The sequence below is a fragment of the Syngnathoides biaculeatus genome, chromosome 20, assembly GCF_019802595.1.
Source record: "Syngnathoides biaculeatus isolate LvHL_M chromosome 20, ASM1980259v1, whole genome shotgun sequence".
Classification (NCBI taxonomy): domain Eukaryota; kingdom Metazoa; phylum Chordata; class Actinopteri; order Syngnathiformes; family Syngnathidae; genus Syngnathoides; species Syngnathoides biaculeatus.
Window position 1 is genome coordinate 4,343,815 of NC_084659.1, and position 20,295 is coordinate 4,364,109.

At 41.7% G+C, this 20,295-nt stretch overlaps 1 protein-coding gene across 4 annotated transcripts in view; it reads left to right on the forward strand.

Annotated features, from left to right (window-relative positions):
- Window positions 1–20,295, forward strand: part of LOC133493198 (mitochondrial 10-formyltetrahydrofolate dehydrogenase-like) — a 212,475-nt gene that overhangs the window by 182,200 nt on the left and 9,980 nt on the right. For all 4 annotated transcript variants that reach the window (XM_061806244.1, XM_061806245.1, XM_061806246.1 and 1 more), the window contains 3 exons: window positions 2,406–2,571; window positions 19,668–19,773; window positions 19,866–20,065. In XM_061806244.1, the coding sequence (XP_061662228.1) occupies window positions 2,406–2,571; window positions 19,668–19,773; window positions 19,866–20,065 (472 nt within the window). The remainder of the gene's footprint in view (window positions 1–2,405; window positions 2,572–19,667; window positions 19,774–19,865; window positions 20,066–20,295) is intronic.

Here is a 20,295-nt window from a genome sequence, read left to right on the forward strand (position 1 = left end):
ATTTTAAAGATGGAGGCACGCACTGGAAAGGAGAGGAGTGAAGATTATCTGAATGAATGAGATGGGGAAGAGATAGCGAGGGTGGACGACTACAATTACTTGGGGTCAACAATACAGAGCAACGGAGAGTGTGGTAAGGAAGTGAAGAAACGCGTCCAAGCGGTTGGAACAGTTGACGGAAGGTGTCTGGTGTTCTATGTGACAGAAGAGTCTCCGCTACGATGAAGGGCAAACTTGTGCAGCAGGTAAGGGTGATTAAGAATAGAGATGGAAATGTGTTGATTGGTGCCGGTTTGTGCTAAATAGATGGAAAGAATATTTGAGAATTTGATGAATGGAGAATATGAGAGAGAAGGAAGAGTGAAAGAGGTAAGTGTGAAGGACCAAGAAGTGGCAATGATTAGTAAGAGGGAGGTTAGTAAGGCACTAAAGATGAAAAATGGAAAGGCAGTTCATCATGATGACATACCCATGGAAAAGTATGCTAGTTCTCATTTTTATAAACAAAGGCGATTTGCAAACCTGACCAGAGGAATAAAGTTCATGAGCCACACAATGAGGTTATAGGAAAGAGTGGTCGAGCCTAGACTTGGGACAGACGTATCAGCACGCAACAGTATGGTTTCATTCCTAGAAAGAGTACCACAGATGCATTATTTGGCTTGAGGATACTTTTGTAAAAGTACGGGGAAGGTCAGGAGCTACATGGAGTTTTTTCGTGGATCTCGAGAAAGTCTATGACAGATTACCAAGAGAGGAACTATGGAACTGCATGCGTAATTCTGGTGTGGTGGAGAAATATGTTAGAATAGTACAGGACATGTTTGAGTGCAGCAGAACATTGGTGAGGTGTGCCCTAAGGGTGACAGAAGAAATTAAGGTGGATGTGGGACTCTATCAGTGATCAGCTCTATTTGCTGTGGTCATGGATAGGCTGACAGAGGCAGTTAGACTGGAATCCACTTGGACCATGAAGTCCACAGATGATATTGTGATATGCAGTGAAAGCAGGGAGCAGGTTGAGAAACAATTAGAAAGGTGGAGGCATGCAGTGAAAAGGTGAGGAATGAAGATTCGCCACAGTAAAACAGAATTTACCTGCATGAATGTGAGGGGCAGAGGAGGAAGAGTGAAGCTCCAGGGAGAAGAGATAGGAAGGGTGGAGGACTTCAAATACTTGGGGTCAACAATCCAGAGTAATGGTGAGTTTGGTAAGGAAGTGAAGAAATGGGTCCAAGCAGGTTGGAACAGTTGGCGGAAGGTGTCTGGTTGTGATGTGAGGAGTCTCTGCTAGGATGAAGGGCAAGGTTTATAAAACTGTGGTGAGGCCAGCCATGATGTACAGATTAGTGACGGTGGCACTCAAAAGAAAACAGGAAGCAGAGCTGGGGGTGGCCGAAATTAAGATGTTGAGGTTCTCCCTCGGAGTGAGCAGGTTGGATAGGATTAAAAATTAGCTCATTCGAGGAACAGCCAAAGTTGAATGTTTTGGAGACAAGGTTCAAGAGAGGAGACTTCGATGGTTTGGACATGTCCAGAGGCGAGAGTGAGTATATTGGTAGAAGAGTGCTGAGGAGGGAGCTGCCAGGCAAAAGAGTGAGAGGAAGACCAAAGAGAAGGTTTATGGATAGTTTGAAGGAAGACATGAGGGAAGTTGGTCTTCGAGAGGAAGATGGAAGGGAAAGGCTAAGATGGGTTAACCCTAACCCTAAAAAGATGACATGCGGTGGCGACCCTTAACAGGACAAGCCGGAAGGAAAAGACGAAGAAGAAGGGCAAAATGTTATTTATTTACAATAAATAATGTATCTTTATTCATCTATTAATGGCAGCAGCACATAAAGACAGCCTTGTTCTTCTATTTGTTGGCAGAAAGTGTATTATGAAGTTGTATATCCACTTCATGGGACATCTTTGTTTGTTGGTGTGCAATGACATTTTTCAAATTGGTTCACTAAAGGATGGAAATCACTGATTTACACAACAGAGAAACATAAGAGAAAATAAATTATTACATTCACTCGTCCACAGCCGGATGAACTAACGAGCTCAGGAGCTCACTTGACCGTGGCCGGTTGTCCCAATCGACAGTACGCCACTCAGAGTTGTTCTCTGTTTGTCAACAATAACCACAGCCCGTAGCTGATTATAAGCACTTGAGCACACAGTGTACGGGTATATGAAGCCTTGCCTTGGCACCTTCATTGGGCACGATCAGACAGTCTTGCAGCTACATGGCAGCTCTTATTTTCATGATTTTTGTGCCCCATTTTAAATGGTGATTTTTTTTTTTTTTTATTCATTAAATTTTGTAGGCTTTTTAAAACCAGTCTTGTCAGATTGGGGTAAAACATTTTTTAGCTCCCTTTTGTTAATCTTTAACGTTTCTATTACTTCTCATTAAGGTAGAGGAGTTAAAGAAGATGAAGATTGGAGACCCGCTGGATCGATCCACAGACCATGGTCCACAGAATCATAAAACCCACTTGGACAAGCTCCTGGAGTACTGTGATATTGGGATAAAGGAAGGGGCCACATTGGTGTATGGTGGAAAACAAGTGGATCGGCCAGGTAAAACAGAAACAAATACTCATGATACCCTCAATCATCACAAAAGCAAGAGAACGTTTTGTCATTTGATTTTTAAAAATTAAGACGTCCCTGTTTGTGTAAATCCATGTGTCGATCTAATCTATAATATTTGGAAATGTTTTTTCTAAAACCGATAGGGCTCCACTTTTGTGCACATGGATATTTTGCTGTTAACGTTCAGAAACAGAAATCTTGCATTTTATGGAAAATATCTGAAGTCAGTTCCTTTCATGCCTGACAGTGATCAAAATTTTATATTATGTAATATTTATAAAGGAAATATTTAGGATCCCTCATGTAACACAATAATTAAGTTGTTAGTAGTTATTAACCAATCCTGTCTCACAGTCCTGAGGTGCCTGGTTCAATCCCGGACCCGCCTGTGTGGAGTTTGCATGTTCTCCCCGTGCCTGCGTGGGTTTTCTCCAGGCACTCTGGTTTCCTCCCACATCCCAAAAACATGCAGCATTAATTGGACACTCTAAATTGATCCTTGGTGTGATTGTGAGTGTGCCTGTTTGTTTCAATGTGCCCTGTGATTGGCTGGCAACCAGTTCATGGTGTACCCTGCCTCCTGCCCGTTGACAGCTGGGATAGGCTCCAGCAATCCCCGCGACCCTCGTGAGGATAAGCGGAAAAGAAAATGGATGGATAATCTAAAGGAAGCCTAGTGTTCATAGCCCACACCAAATTAGGGCCAATTTCAGATTGTGTTGGGTCTTATTATTCGGTGTATAAGGAACAAGGAGCAATGGACAGCTTCTGAGCAGTTGTAAAGTGATTAACAGACAAATGAAGCAGAGTTGAAATGAGATTTACCTAACGTTGTGTCCTGTTTTTATTTTGTTTCTGACAGTATGTTATTGTACCCACGATAGTTCAATTGCACGCATAAATCACGGCTTGAATAATGTTTCTACAATCCCCCCTTTAAAAAAACAGCAAAATATCAAAGTGCAAATGATGAAGCAACAGAGGAAAAAAAAAATCCACTGTAGCCCTTCTTGACCACCAACATGAATCATTTAAAAAAAAAACGACTCAGAAATATTATTTCAAATGAGCCATCCAAGAAAAGACAAGACAAGAAATTAAGAATTATTGTTTTCCGTGCTCTTTAATCATTTATCCACTGAGGAAAGTATTTAAACACCCTGCTATATTGAAGGGTCTTGGAGGGGTCAGAAATGTTCATTGTGAGTGTATGTCCACTGTGAGAGAAATAATCTAAAAAGAAAAATTCATAAATCACAATGTATGATTTTTTTGAATAATGTATTTGTGTGATAACGCTGGAAATAAGTATTTCAACAACTGTCTAGCTAGAATTCTGATCCTCAAAGACCTGTTAGTCTGCCTTTAAAAGTCCACCTCCACTCCATCTATCCTGAATCAGATGGACCTGTGTGTGGTCGTGAGCTGCAAAAAGACACCTGTCTACCCGGCAGAATCAGTAAGATTCAAACTTGTAACATGGCCAAGATCAAAGAGCTGTCCAAAGACACCAGAGACAAAATTATATAACTCCACACGGCTAAAAAGCGCTACGGAGAAATTGCCAAGCAGCTTGGTGAAAAAAGGTCCGCTGTTGGAGCAATCATTAGAAAATGGAAGAAGCTCAACATGACGGTCAATCTCAATCGGAGTGACCCCCCAATGGAAGATATCACCTCGTGGGGTCTCAATGATCCTTAGAAAGGTGAGGAATCAGCCCAGGACGACACGACAGGACTTTGTCAATAACCTGAAAAAAGCTGGGACCACTGTTTCCAAGGTGACTCTTTGTAATACAGTAAAACGTCATGGTTTGAAATCATGCATGGCATGGAAGGATCCCCTGCTTAAAGCCCATGTGTCATCCCTATAAACATTGTAAAATATATATTGTAATGAAAAATAAATATAACATTATTCACTTCATTGTCCATACGAAAAAATAAATGTGAGTGGAGAGCGCGTCATCCATGCGCAAAGTTGCAGAAAAGTCATTCTACGATATCCAAGTGGTCGCCATATTGGCTGCATCCTCTATAAGTGACGTCACCCGGACATTCGCCAATGAAAACACGCGATGCACCCTAACTGTGGGAGACGAACACGTCCCTTCTGACACGGAAGCTCTTTTCGAAAAGGACAACACCACACAACCGAGTGAAGTTACCGGGGCAATATTACGCTCTTGTTTCGAGCCCTCAGGGCAATATTACACTATTGTTTCGAGCCACATTCAGATGATATGCGATCACGGCCACCGCATCCCTGTCCAATCCACTTCCGCTGCGGAGGTGAGCCATCGCGGCTAATCGCTGCTGGCCAGTGTGGCTTATGACGCAGCCGCTTTACGGGGGTGTTCACAGTACAATTAACAAGACAGTGGTGTGCAAGTCTTCAAGGGTGGGTGGGGTGGTAACGACAATCCGCTGTTGTGATTGTCTGTTGCAATCGGAGTTTGTCCTTTTCGGTGGCAGCTTCAAACCAGACTATGATGGAGGTACACAGTACTGATTGGATGACCGCTGTGTATACTGTACAGTAACTGTCTCAGCAGCTCGTGTGACGGACTGTGGTTCCACATAACCATGCAAGAAGTACATCCTTTTCTGGGCTTTTTTGAGGAGGGAATTTATATATCCGTCTTTCACTTCTGGTCATGAGAGACCTTAATTCCTAAAAACTTGAAGATCTCGACGGTTGGCACAAGACAGTTGGACAGTGTGAGGGACAGCTGTGGTAAAGGGTTCCTCCTGAAGTCCAAATCATTTATACAATCTTTTGGCCACACTAAAGCTCCAGTCTCATCACTTTCTTTCGACACGCAGACATGTCACTGTCTTTGATGAGGCCAATGACTGTACACTTCAGGAGTTTGACAGCCAGGTGCTTTGAGGTTAGGTGACCTGCGAAGTAGCGCGGGATTACTGTACTTGCTTTTTCTTTCTGTTCAATTTCTTGTTCTTTTCCTTGTTCTGACTCCTCTCTTCTACCTCTTGTACAGTGAAGAAAATAAGTATTTGAACACCCTGCTATATTGCAAGTTCTCCCACTTAGAAATCATGGAGGGGTCTGAAATTTTCATCCTCGGTGCATGTCCACTGTAAGAGAGATAATCTAAAAAGAAAAATCCAGAAATCACAATGTATGATTTTTTTTAACGATTTATTTGTGTGATACAGATGCAAATAAGTATTTGAACACCTGAGAAAACCAATGTTAATATTTGGTTCAGTAGCCTTTGTTTGTAACAAAAGAGGTCAAACGTTTCCTTGAGTAGTTCACCAGGTTTGCACACACTGCAGGAGGCATTTTGGCCCACTCCTCCACACAGACCTCTTGATCAGACAGGTTTCTGGGCTGTTGCTGAGAAACACAGAGTTTCAGCTCCCTCCAAAGATTTTCTATTGTGTTTAGGTCTGGAGACTGGTTAAGCCACCACAGAACCTTGACATGCTTCTTACGGAGCCACTCCTTGATTTTCCTGACTGTGTGCTTCAGGTCGTTGTCATGTTGAAAGACCCAGCCACTACCCATCTTCAATGCTTTGACTGAGGGAAAGAGGTTGTTCCCCAAAGTCTCACAAAACATACCCGCGGTCATCCTTTCCTTTATGCAGTCGTCTTGTCCCATGTGCCGAAAAACACCCCAAAAGCATGATGCTACCACCCCCATGCTTCACAGTAGGGATCGTGTTCTTGGAATGGAACTCATCATTCGTCTTCCTCCAAACACGATTAGTGTGGAATTATGACCAGAAAGTTTCATTTTGGTCTCATTTGACCATCAAACGTTCTCCCATTACTCCTCTGTATCATCCAAATGGTCATTGGCAAACTTAAGACGGACCTGGACATGAGCTGGTTGAATCAGGGGAACCTTCCGTGCCATGCATCATTTCAAACGATGACGTTTTAGTGTATTACCAAAAGTCACCTTGGAAACTGTGGTCCCAGCTGTTGTCAGGTTATTGACCAAGTCCTGTCGTGTCATCCTGGGCTGATTCCTCTCCTTTCTAAGGATCATTGAGACCCCACGAGGTGATATCTTCCATGGGGCGTCCTTCCGATTGAGATTGACCATCATGTTTAGCTTCTTCCAATTTGTAATGATTGCTCCAACTGTGGACCTTTTTTCACTGAGCTGCTTGGCAATTTCTCCATAGCCCTATCTAGCCGTGTGGAGTTATACAATTTTGTCTCTGGTGTCTTTGGACAGCTCTTTGGTCTTGGCCATGTTACAAGTTCGAGTCTTACTGATTGTATGGCGTGGACAGGTGTCTTTTTACAGCTAACGACCTCACACAGGTCCATCTGATTCCGAATAATACATGGAGTGGAGGTGGACTTTTAAAGCCAGATTTTAGGTTAAACACCTAACTTGCTGAAATAAGTGCACAAATAAAGGACAAGAAGTTGTCTTTCTTCTGATCAGGAGGACGTAAGAGACAGCCCAGTTACAGTCTCCAAACACGTTCTGCACCAGCCTCTGGCATACTCTTTTTAATTAGAAAACACACAAGGTTAAAAGGAGGTGTGAGCTGATGAAATGAACAAAGGTACAGTTTTTGGTGATGATGTGGCACATTCTTTGGTTATGGAGTTGTCCTTGGCTACTTCTAGGAATATACTGTTGCATCTGTGTGGAGGAGCTCGTCCTGTGAACAAGACTCTTCAAAGCATTTTGCAACTTCTCTAACAAATACATTTTTAGGAAAACAAATACACGCAGACAGCGAATAGAAAATCATCATCATCGTCACTCTCATTCTTCACCATTAAAGGATACATCTCCGCCACCTGTTCGTTCGTGGGTGACATAACAGTGTTAATAAGTTTCACAATGAGAGCATACAGACAAGGAATCCAACAACATCCACACAAGGTCCAAATTGCTGGATAAACAGCAATTGATACCAAATTTGAGGACAACAGAGTGGTGCATCTTCCAAAGGCAAAGAAATCCAGGTCACTCACATGGAGGTGTCAATATCGGAATGAGCCGTTCAGGGTTCGAAGCCCCTCGGTGGCATGACTCCGTAGCTGTGTGTTGGCTTCACTGCGCAACATTGTTCTCCGAACACAGCACAGATTTCTCCTCTCTCAACCAACCTGTCAACAGCAACTCCGCTTCGGAATGCCATAAATGAGCAGATCACTGTTCATACACGGTTACAAACCCTCTCTGTGTCCAGATGCCCAATTCTTGTATGTTGTAATGAATGGAGTTGATTCGGTCTACGTTTGTTGATGGTTGTACGCCAACAACCTGAGGACTCAAATCCTGCTGCCAAATTGATCAGTCAATTTATACTCACTTGGAACATCAGTGGCGTCGATGTATGTTAAAACACTCGTCATTCCCATACCGCTCGTCTTTCGACCAAGGGTAAAACTGCATGTACAGTAGATGTAAATTCATAAACAGACAGGATGAACAGACACATGGGAATAATGAAGTTATTGAAGCACAGTAACCTGTTGCATTTTTTTTAATTTATCAAAGACTGTTACCTCCATCGTCATCAGATGTTTGTATGTGACAATGACTAAATGAATTATCAATGACAAAAATGGTTTTACACATCAATCCTGATAAATTTCCCTATTTGTTTGCGGTTCCAATGAATTTGATGTACCTCTTCAGAAATTTATTTTTTTTTTTTTCAAAAGAAGTTAGTGTATACACAGGAATCCCATTTTTTTCGTCATTATCAGGTACCGTTCCTCTCATAAATTACATTTTCTTTGCCACTTATCCTCATAAGGGTCGCGGGAGTGCTGAAGCCTATTCCAGCTGTCATCGGATCCTGAACTGGCTGCCAGCCAATTCGCAGGGCACATCGAGACAGACGACAGTCGCACTCACAATCACACCAACAAGGAAACCAACACAGGCATTGGGGGAACATGCAATTCCATACAGGAGGAGCTGGGACTGAAACAGAGTCCTCAGAACTGTGACGCCAAAGCCTTACAGCTGTGTCACTGTGACGCCTTTTTTTCTACCATGAGAACCCAATTATTATCTTGAAATGCCTGTTGCAATTTGAAGCCAATTTTCTACATCTAATTTAATGTTTAAACAAGCAGTCATTCCCCTTTAACCTCAAAACTGTCACAAAGGCAGGTTATGGTAGTTTGTGACCTGCACAAATATACAGGGAATTGAGGATTGTTTGGAAGATGCATAAGCCCTAGTTCCATTTGCAGTTACACATTTTATAACACTTGCAACTCTCATGGCATGGTTATTGTCACAAGAATGTGGTTTTTACATTTACAGATGTACCATGTTATTTTAATGAACTTGAATTATTTTTTTTTCTTTTCTATGCAGTTCTCCAATTTGTTTTCTAGGATCTTGGGTGGTTCCCACAGGTACCATTCAAGCAGAAAAAATAAAATCCAACACCCAACAGAAAAATTTAATTGTTTAGCTGCCATTATGATAGAAGACTCACTCCCCTAAATGCCTTGGTCACGGTGCTTTCTTCAGCGGAGTGAGACAGAAGGGTTCTAAATACCACTACCCCCTGTGTAACCGGACTACAGCGACCTTGGTAGTGGGAATGAGAACAGCTATCTTACAAATAGCCAATTAAACACATTAGTATTAACAATGGTTTCAGAATCGATAACCTTCTTACAATGAGACAAATTAACTCAAGTATTCCTCTCTGCTATTTTTAAAGCTGTTGGCATGTTTGGTTTGGAAAGAGTTCTATCCTTTTTTGAAAAGGCATCTATAATGACCAAACCTTTTTTTTTCCCCCCGATAAACGGATATTGTGGTGTAGGGAACCGTCCTCTACATTGGCTCAAATTACCTTGTGGATTATGTCTTGGACATGTCAAACATGTCCTTAATTTTTTTTTTTTTTTTAATAAAAATTGAAGCCATAAATTGTATAATGTTGATTGTATAGACTCATATATTTCCTGTTTGAGATATGCTAGCTATGATATAGCTCAAAATGGCCACCTATTTATAGGATACATTTGTTGTTTGGTCATACATAGATGTCTTTTTATAATGTTGCGCATATATTTTTAATGTGTCTTTTATCTAAATTTGTCATTTTATATATATATATATATAATGCAGCTTCCTTTAGTATTCTATCAGTGAAAGCATTTCCCAATGAAATCATATCTTTGTATGATGTATGTGTGAGGTATTTGCATGCAGTAACAGTTTTCTGGCATTTGCATTGCATTCAGTAAATCAACTAACAATTTCGCATGTGTTACTTTGGCTGTGGATGAATTCATCCCACTATTTTTTTTTCCTTCCAGTGCTGCGCAAAAACGTGCACTGTTGTAAATACTTATTGGCTGTCTATACCATGCATTTTCATAGATCAGCCATCTACAAATCTCTTCTCTTCTTTCTAAAAGCTCTCTGAGGCCACTTCTACTTTTGGCTCAGATTTCTCCTAACTTTTGACAATCATGTTTTGCACCATCCTCATGACGTGGTAAAAATTGTTGCTGGGTTCAATGTTGCTTTTTTGTTTCCAAAAGCAATGCAGAGACTGCATGTGGTACTCTTAGAATCAGAGGATGGAACAAAGCTATGGTTGAACCTGTTTCTACAGCAATAGATGTCACAATAACCGCTCTTACACACTGGGATAATGCACATGCTATGCTGAGTCTCTATGTTGTTGCACTAAAACAGAGGTTATAAAATTACCTTTACAATCTAGTATCTGCATCAAAGATTTGCTATAATCTGACACTAGTTCATTCTTTATCTCACAGAAAGCTTTTTCTGATTCTTCTGTCCATTTTAACAATGATGTCATTTTGAGGTCTTCCTCATACATTAATTTGGACAAAGGCGCTGTTACTGTTGCAAAATTTGTGGTTGTGGTGCATTAAGTACAACTATTTTTTCCATCATCTAAAATTGTTCTTCCTGTGCTAAGGTTGTGTCCTAAGTTCTTAACTTGTTGTTTACAAATTTGCAGTTTGGTCTTGCTAACCTTGTGTCCCTCCTGTGCTAAATCTTTTAACAATGCTATTGTATCACTTTTGCAAGTTTCCTTGCGGGGTGATGCAAGCAAAATACCATCTACATAAAGTAGAATTTCATTGCCACTTGATAGTTCAAATGTGGACATACTGGCTGTCATAACTTGTGAATAAATTGTTGGACTTTCACACTACACTTAAGGTAACCTGGTAAATATGTATTTTTGCCTTCAAATGCAACTCAATCCACTACTGTAAAAACGTTTGCATCTGGTCTTAATGAATGTGTATGTTTGTCGGGGACACACAGTGCTTGTTGTGTTAACAGCGGGATTTATTTCTTGTAGGTCTTGAACCATTCTCCAACTTCCTGATGGGGGGTGCCTTTATTTTCTGGAAAAATAGGCATGTTGCAGGGAGAGTCTGGACATTAAATTATTACCCCTGCAGTAACCAATGACTAAATAACTGGCTTTATGCCGTCTAATACATCTAGTTATAATGGATATTGTTTCATGCATGGTCCATATTCTGTTTTAGGGTTAATTTGTACAGGTTCCGCTCCCCTAATGAGTCCCACTTCTGATAGTTCTATTGACCATATGCATTCTGGGACTTATTTTAAAAAATCTTTCCTCTTGCTTTGTTAAGAGGTAAGAGTTGATTCACGTCACTTTTGATGAAGGTGACAGCCTGCGCTAACCTGTACTTTTCAAATTTTCCTAATCTTGTTTCCAATTAGTTGCTGTTTGGTCTCTTTTGACGAAACCTCACAACCACTCCGAGTGTGTGTCATATGGTTTAAACAGTGACACGTGGCAACATTAAGCGTCTGTCTTTCAAGGCCAGTGGTAGTCTGACCATTGTGGCTGCTGTCCTCAGATTATCTGTGTGCAGATAATCAACTGTTATTTTTGTTTCTTCTTTTTTCAGGAGTGTATTTGTTGAGTTTGTTTTCATAATGAAAATCTGGGCCTGGAGTTTTTTTGTACCACATTGTTACATGAAGAAAGTCTTTATTCATTTTATCCTATTGTTCTGTTAGGAAATGTTCTGCTTGCTGTAGCAGTTTCTTTTCCATAAAAAGTTGAAGTTTTTTTTTTAATCTTTCTGAATTTTCTCTGCATGGAGGGCATGATTAACATATTCCTCCTATGTGCCAGTACTCAGGCCAATGTAATGTTGGTTAACCCAGCTGTGAATTGCGTCTTTTGAACCTGCATGGAGAGCATGTCGACTGCTGTTGAAATGGCCTGTTCTCCATCTTCCTGCAGACCACTCTAAATCTTGAATACAGTTGTCACTCGCTCTGTATTCCTCAAAAGGCTCATCATGTTTTGTTTTTCTCCTCCTATTTTAGTGTAATTTGCTCTTTGTCTAAAACGCTGGGTTGCTCTCTGACTTTTCAAATTTTCCATATCTTCTACATTCTAAATATTGATTCATGTTGGCTTTGTGTGAAGTATCTTCCACAGCCTTGGTTAACATCACCAATAGTCCAGGTCCTATCCACTAAATAGTCAGGTCGGCGCCATTTTGTGTGTCGGGATTGATTACTTGGATCCTTAGTTACAAGTCACCTTAACAAGATGATAAGTTGGTCATTTGTGCAGACGTCTGTGCAGGAGATTGTAGTCCTCCCTGTCTTTTTGACCATTTCAAGTCAGTTCTGTCTGATCAAGTCATTCTGTGTGGTGGTGAAAGGCAGGGTTGAGGGGTGTGGTTGGTTTTCTATATACATTATCTTGTTTTTTCCTTTTTTCTGACTCCTTCCTCTCTAGTAAACCACCATTTCGTATCTTCTTACCCATCTTGGGCCATTTTAGTATGGTCACCTTTATTTCTTCAATCTATGTCATCTTTCAACTGAATTATATTTTGCGAATTAAGCTGGCCAGCGTAGTTGTGTGTGTGTGTGTCTGTTTTTTACTCCATTTATCTAGATATTTTATCTTATCTGGGCTTTGTACTTCGACACATTTCCAATCCTTGCAAGGTAAGTTGTCCCTTTCCTTTTGTTTACTAATTTTTTTTCACCATTTTGCGAATTTGGAGCCAACACACTACACTTAGTGTGTACTACAGTTGGCGTTTTTGTATTAGACAGGGTGACTGTTAAATACTCTTGCTTGGTATTCCTCAGGCTTCTATCCAGAAGGGTGGAGGAATCTTGTCTTTGCTTCCGAACAAGTCGTCACTTCCTGTCTCTCAAACACTCATTTACACAATCACACACGGTTTATCCTGCAGTTTTATTAGATGCTATTTTATGCAGACTGTATTTTATTTAACTCGGAATTTAAGTACATACACAAGTCCGTCCTCGTTGCTTTTCATGGAATTTAACTGTGACCTATACAGATGAGTCTGCCCTTGTTACGGTGCACAGGAGTCCGCCCTCATTTATTACCTTTTAATGTACAGACGAGTCCGCCCTCGTTACCTTATGGAATTTAACTGTGACTGATACAGACGAGTCCGCCCTCATTACACGGAATTTAACTGTAACCTATACAGACGAGTTCGTCCTCGTTACACGGAATTTAACTGGACCTCCTTCATGTTACCTTCGTGGAGACTGCGACGCACCTTCGCACAGATTTCCCGTCGACAATCACTACTTTTATACCTCATAAGAAAATTGTTCTTACGAAGTCGTCTTCTCGTCAATTGGATTTCCGTCAACCCTCAGATCCCAGTTAGAGAGTTCGAGGACCAGTCCCTTAACGGGTCTGTGTTGCCGTGGCCACGGTCTTCCTGGAGGTCGACTCTGAAGCTGGGATCCTCAGGTATCTTGAAATCCGGCTCGAAGGACCAAGAAAATGTTAGGTTTATCGACTAACTTGCTGGAATAATTGCACAAATAAAGGACAAGAAGTCGTCTTTCTTCTGATCAGGAGGACGTAAGAGAGATCCCAGTTACAGTCTCCAAGCACGTTCTGAACCAGCCTCTCGCATACTCTTTTTTTATTAGAAAACACACAAGGTCAAAAGGAGGGGTGAGCAGATGAAATAAACAAAAGTACAGTTTTTGGTGATGATGTGGCACATTCTTGGGTTATGATGGAGTTGTCCTTGGCCACTTCTAGGAAGATACTGTTGCATCTGTGTGGAGGAGCTCATCCTGTGAACAAGACTCTTCAAAGCAAGGATGACACTAATGTACTAAATGTACCTACAATAATTCAAATACATAATATATTCACAACAAATCTAACACCGGAGTAACAGGTCTTTGAGGGCCAGAATTCTAGCTGATAGATGGGTGTTCAAATATTTATTTGCAGCTGTATCACACAAATAATTCATTAAAAAATCGTACATAGTCATTTTTGGATTTTTCTTTTTACCTACGATCAAAATTTCAGACCCCCCCCCCCATGATTTCTAAGTATTTCTAACTTGCACAATAGTATGGTGTTCAAATACTTATTTTCTTCCCTGTGTCCTTTAAATCGCCATATCGTTTATATTTTCACACAGGTAGTATGTGATTTGTGTACATTATGTGCTGACTCTGATGATTTTATTAATTTTATTGGACTTTAAATTTAACATAGATGAGGTAGTATGTGAAGTGTATATTTTACGTGCTGATTTTGTTTATTTGATTGCTTGTTTTGACTGATCTACAGCCCAAAGGGGGGCACAATTCCTGTGAGTCCTGGAGGCCGGTCCCCAACCCGGATAAATGCAGAGGCAGAAAGGCAACTGTGTGTAAGAACTTTGAATGTTGGGACTATGACAGGAAAATCTCAGGAGTTAGTTGACATGATGATTAGGAGAAAGATTGATGTATTGTGCATCAAAGAGAGCAAGTAGAAAGGGAGTAAGGCTAGAAGCTCATGAGCAGGGTTTAAATTATTTTACCATGTAGTAGATGAGGAGAGAAATGGAGTAGGGATTATTTTAAAGGAAGAGCTGGCTCAGGATGTCTTGGAGGTGAAAAGAGTATCAGCTTGAGTGATGAGGCTGAATTTTCAAATTGAGGGTATTTTATATAATGTGATGAGTGGCTATGCCCCACAAGAAGGATGTGACCTCAAGTTGAAAGAAAAATTCTGGAAGGAACTAGACAAAGTAGTTCTGAGCATCCCAGAGTGAGAGAGAGTTGTGATTGGTGTAGATTTCAATGGACATCTTGGTGAAGGAAACAGTGGCGTTGAAGAATTGATGGGTAAGTACAGCATTCAGCACAGTAACTTTGAGGGTCAGAAGGTGGTGGACTTTGCAAAAAGGATTGAATTGGCAGTGGTGAACACTTATTTCCAAAAGAGATGGGAACATAGAGTGACCTACAAGAGCGGAGGTAGAAGCACGCAGGTGGATTATATTTTCCGCAGACAATATAATCTGAAGGAGGTTACTGATTGTAAAGTAGTGGTGGGGGAGAATGTAGCTCGACAACATAGGGTGGTGGTGTGTAGGATGACTCTGATAGCGGGTAGGAAGATTAAGAAGACAAAGGTAGAGCAGAGAATCAGGTGATAGAAGTTGAGAAAGGAAGAATGTTGTGTGGCCTTTTGGAAAGAGGTGAGATAGATGGACAGGAAGAGCTCCCGGAAGACTGGAATGCTACTGCCAAGGTACTAAGTGAGGGAGGCAGGAGAGTACTTGGGGTGACTTCTGGTAGGAAAGGGGAGAAGGAGACTTGGTGGTGGAACGCCAAAATACAGGATGTTTTCCAAGGAAAGAGATTAGCGAAGAAGAAGTAGGACTTGGAGAGGACTGAGGAGAGGCGCAAGGAATACATTGCGATGCGACAGAGGACAAAGGTAGAGTTGGTGAAGGCTCAACAAGAGCTGTATGACGACATACACCAGGTTAGACACAAAAGAAGAAGAAAAGGATCTGTACAGGTTGGCCAGACAGAGAGATAGAGATGGGAAGGATGTGCCGCAAGTAAAGGTGATGAAGGATAGCGATGGAAATATGTTGACGGGTGCCAGTAGTGTGCTACGTAGATGGAAAGGGTACATTGAGAAGTTCATGAATGAAGAAAATGGGAGAGAAGTTACAGTAGAAGAGGCAAAGGTGAATGACCAGGAAGTGGCAATGATTAGTCGGGGGAAAATTTGAAAGGCACTGAAGGGAATGACAAATAGAAAGACAGTTGGTCCTGATGACATACCAGTGGAGGTATGGAAGCAATTTGGAGAGGTGGCTGTGGAATTTTTGACCAACTTATTCAATCGAATACTAGTGGGAGACAAGATGCCAGAAGAATGGAGGGAAAGTGTGCTAGTCCCCATTTTTAAGAACAAAGATGATGTGCCACACAATCAAGTTATGGGAAAGAGTAGTGGACGCTAAACTTAAGACAGAAGTAAGTATCTCCAAACAACAGTATGGTTTCATGCCTAGAAATAGTACCATAGAGGCATTATTTGCCTTGAGGATGCTCGTGGAAGAGTACAGAGAAGGTCAGAAAGAGCTCCATTGTGTCTTTGTAGGCCTAGAGAAAGCCTTTGACAGAGTACCAAGAGAGGAACTGTGGTAATGCATGCGGAACTCTGGTGTGGCGGAGAAATATGTTAGAATAGTACAGGACATGTATGAGGGCAGCAGAACAGCGGTGAGATGTGCCGTAGGTGTGTCAAAAGAAATTAAGGTGTCGGTGGGACTGCATCAGGGATCCCCGCTGAGCCCCTTCCTGTTTGTGGTAATAATGGATAGGCTGACAGATGAGGTTAGACTAGAATCCCCTTGGACGTTCGCAGATTATATTATGATCTGCAGTGAAAGCAGGGAGCAGGCGGAGGAACAATGAGAACGATGGAGGCACACACTGGAAAGGAGATGAATGAAGATTAGCCAAACTAAAACAGAATATACGTGCATGAATGTGAGGGGTGGAAGAGAAGATGCTGAGGTTTTTGCTTCGAGTGAACAGGTTGGATAGGATTAGAAAGTAGCTCATTTGAGGGACAGCCAAAGTTGGATGTTTTGGAGACCAGGTTAGAGAGACCAGACGTAGCTGGTTTGGACATGCTCAGAGGTGAGAGAGTGAGTATATTGGTGGAAGGGTGCTGAGGATGGAGATGCCAAGCAAAAGACAAGAGGAAGACCAAAGAAAAGGTTGATGGATGTTGTGAGAGAGGACAGTGGGTGTTAGCGAGGATGATGCATGAGATAGGCTTAGATGGAAAATGATGACGTACTGTGGCGCCCCCTAACTTGACAAGCCAAAAAAAAAGAAGAAGAAGAAGAAGAAGCTGAGTTGATTACAAATAACTTTTCACAATCTTGACAATTGAAAGGGAGATGAGAGATGGGTCTAGAGCGTGCTAACACGGAAGCTGCCAGTACTGTTTTTTAAAAGAGCCTTAACACCAATGACTTTCCGATCTTTAGGAAACTCACCAGACTGAAGTGAACAATTGACTATTTGTTGCAAATCAGCTTGCACTGATTTCACAATATTACTGAAAAAGTCAGGTGGTATTGAGTTAAGACAGCTTGTTGATCATTTCAGCTGCTGAAAAGTTTTCACTGCAGTTTTTTGGTCACTGTATCAAATTCTGACATGGTAATAGAGCTTTCCCTGGGTGGCTATAGATCAGTATTATTGTATAGATGGAGTATTATTGTATCTTTTTGCTGATTTGTGCTGATATTTAACCTGATGGATTGTGTTTTTTCACTAAAGTAAGAGGCAAACTCATTACATTTCTCATCTTTTTTTAGTTTCTGGTGCAATCTGATTGGGGGGGGGGGTGAGCTTATCAACAACAGCAAACAGAATGTGAGTATTGGTGAGGTTCTTACTGATAATTTCAGAAAAACGTTGCCGCCTCGCCCTGCCTAATTCTGACTGACTGAAATACAAAGACGCTGTCTGTAGAGGTCATAGTAAATTCGGAATGCAACAACACTAGTTTTACTTGGGCGAAACTTTTCTCTTCACAAGCGCTCACCACTGATACCACTCAACGTCGAAAACACAGATGCGTGTTTCATTTGTATTTAAGTAGAACAAGTGGCAGCACGGTAGAACAGCTGGAAAGCATTGGCCTCACAGTTCTGAGGTCCTGGGTGCGATCCCGGACCCACCTGTGTAGAGTTTGCATGTGCTCCCTGAAAATGGATGGATGGATGGATGGATGGATAGAACAAGCTTGGCACTAATGTAGCGGTTACAAGATTAAATAAAATATAATCAATTTTGAATGGATGAAGTTGCCTCCGGTTTGATGTAATTTTTTGATTCCATGTTGTAGATCAAATTTTTTCATGTATGTGGCTCCATGTAACTTGTTTTCTATGCATACCACTTGGGAAAATCAGGAGAAACATTTTTCTTATTATTACTTGTTGATCAATCTCATAGCCCTTGAAGGTCTGCTACAATAAATCCATTTAAGTTCTCCTTTACAGCTACTCTTCGAGTCTCCTCACTCAAATATAAAATGAGGATGATATAGTACAAGAAGTCAAAGATGATACACCACAAACGAAGACAAAGGAACATTGGTTTCGGAAGCTGAGTTGTGACGGGGGTCAGTAAGCGTGGGATGCCCGGACCCTTAGTGGGATTTACTGTTCTTGTTAATTTAACCAAAATATGCGCCAATCTGTAATTTTAGAAGGCTGCAAAGGTTGCTATTTTAAGCATTGAGACGCTTGTTTTCCATGGCGTGCCATCCCCTGTAGGCATTGCTCTTGACCCATTCATTGCCCCGACCCGGTGGCCCAAATGGTGTGCCTTTCAAGTTGGCAAGATACCCATTGAGTTGCGGGTTCTGTTTGGTGTGTCGATTAATTAGTTTAGCGCCACCGTGCTAGCCAAAACAGTCCAGTCTTTTCTCTGATGTTTTTGTTGGCAAGTTGGAGTGCCATAACAAATGTGCCGTCTCCTTGTCCTTTTATTCCTGTGGGAACATGGACCGAGCGCAAAACTCTGGGGTCATCTTCATTTCTCATGTTTGCTACACATCTGTCGGCTAACCCAGGAATGCCTCAGGATCCCCCCGAAGAGCTGGATGAAGTGGCTGGACAGAGGGAGGTCTGAGCCTCTCTGCCAAAGCTACTTGCCCTTGCTACCCAACCTCGGACAAGTAGAATAAAATTGATGGAAGGCAAAGGAGGCCTGCCGCTCCATCATTGTTGTCTTGGGTTCCTTTGTGACCTCCTTGATATTTCATCGCCATGCACTCCATGTATTTTTTTGTAGCTCGCCACTCCTGGGAAGGTGAAACTGTTGCACGTTTTGTACATTTTGAATAATGGTTTCCTGTGTTTCACTGGAGTCTCAAATATTTATGAAGGACTTGCCTCGTTTTGTTTTTATCTTTCTTCTTTTTGTCTGCCAGGCAAGTCAAATAATAATTTGAGAAGGGGTCAACACTTTTTCACGGCACTATTGTAGTGTCTTCGGGATTCTTTAAAATGTGAAGCGCTCACATTCCAACAATTGTTACTCAACATTGCAACAACCATTCTGTTGGTGCAATGGAACTGTTTCGTTATAATATATATCCATCCATCTATTTTCTAAGCCGCTTATCCTTACAAGGGTCACGGGAGTGCTGTAGCCAATCACAGCTGTCATCGGGCTGGAGGCAGGGTCCACCCGGAACTGGTTGCCAGACAATCGTCGGGCACATGGAGACAGACAACAGTCACACTTGGAATCACACATATGGGAAATTTAGCGTGTCCAATTAATGCATATTTATGGAATGTGGCAGAAAACCGGCGTGCCCGGAAAAATCCCACGCTGACACGGGGGGAGAACATGTAAACTGCACACAAGCAGGGCCAAGATTCTAACTCCCGTCCTCAGAACTGTGAGGCCTCACAGTTCTGGGTTCCAGGGTTCAATCCCAGGAGTTTGCATGTTCTCCCCGTGTCTGCGTGGGTTTTTCCCCAGTGGAACCCGGTTTCCACCCACATCCCAAAAATATGCAACATTAATAGGACACTCTAAATTGCCCCAGGTGGGATTGTGAGTGTCTCTATGTGCCCTGCGATTGCCTGGCAACCAGTTCAGGGTTTACCCTGCCTACTGCCCATTGACAGCTGGGTTAGACTCCAGCACTCCTGCAACCCTAGTGAGGATAAGCGGCTAAAAAAAGGATATCTTTTTTTTTCTCTCCCTGACAGGTTTTTTCATGGAGCCCACTGTATTTACTGATGTGGAGGACCACATGTTCATTGCCAAAGAGGAGTCCTTTGGGCCTGTCATGGTTGTGTCCAAATTTAAAGATGGGTCAGTAATCAAAACAGTATACCCTGTTCACAGTATTGTATTGTAAATTTTGTGACTCAAATGAAGTTATTCTCCATTTTATCAAATTACAGGGATATGGAAGGAGTTCTACAGCGAGCCAATGACACTGAGTATGGTTTGGCTTCAGGTGTGTTTACCCGTGACATAAATAAGGCCATGTATGTGAGTGAACACTTGGAGGCTGGAACAGTATTCATTAACACCTATAATAAGACTGATGTGGCATCACCTTTTGGAGGATTCAAGCAGTCTGGTTTTGGCAAAGACCTTGGTAAGTAGTGGCAGGAATTGACTAATTTTTAATTTTGATAAGTTTCAGTTATATTTGTCCCATCCAACTTACAAACCCCCTAACAAGGATCGAAGGAGCTTTATTGCCATACCAACACACATTTACAAATTATATGGCACACCTAACCTAACCCTGACCCCACACTAACCTGAGTTTCCAGATTACTCCAAGACTAATAGCAAAAGAAAATATGATAAAACAACATTACA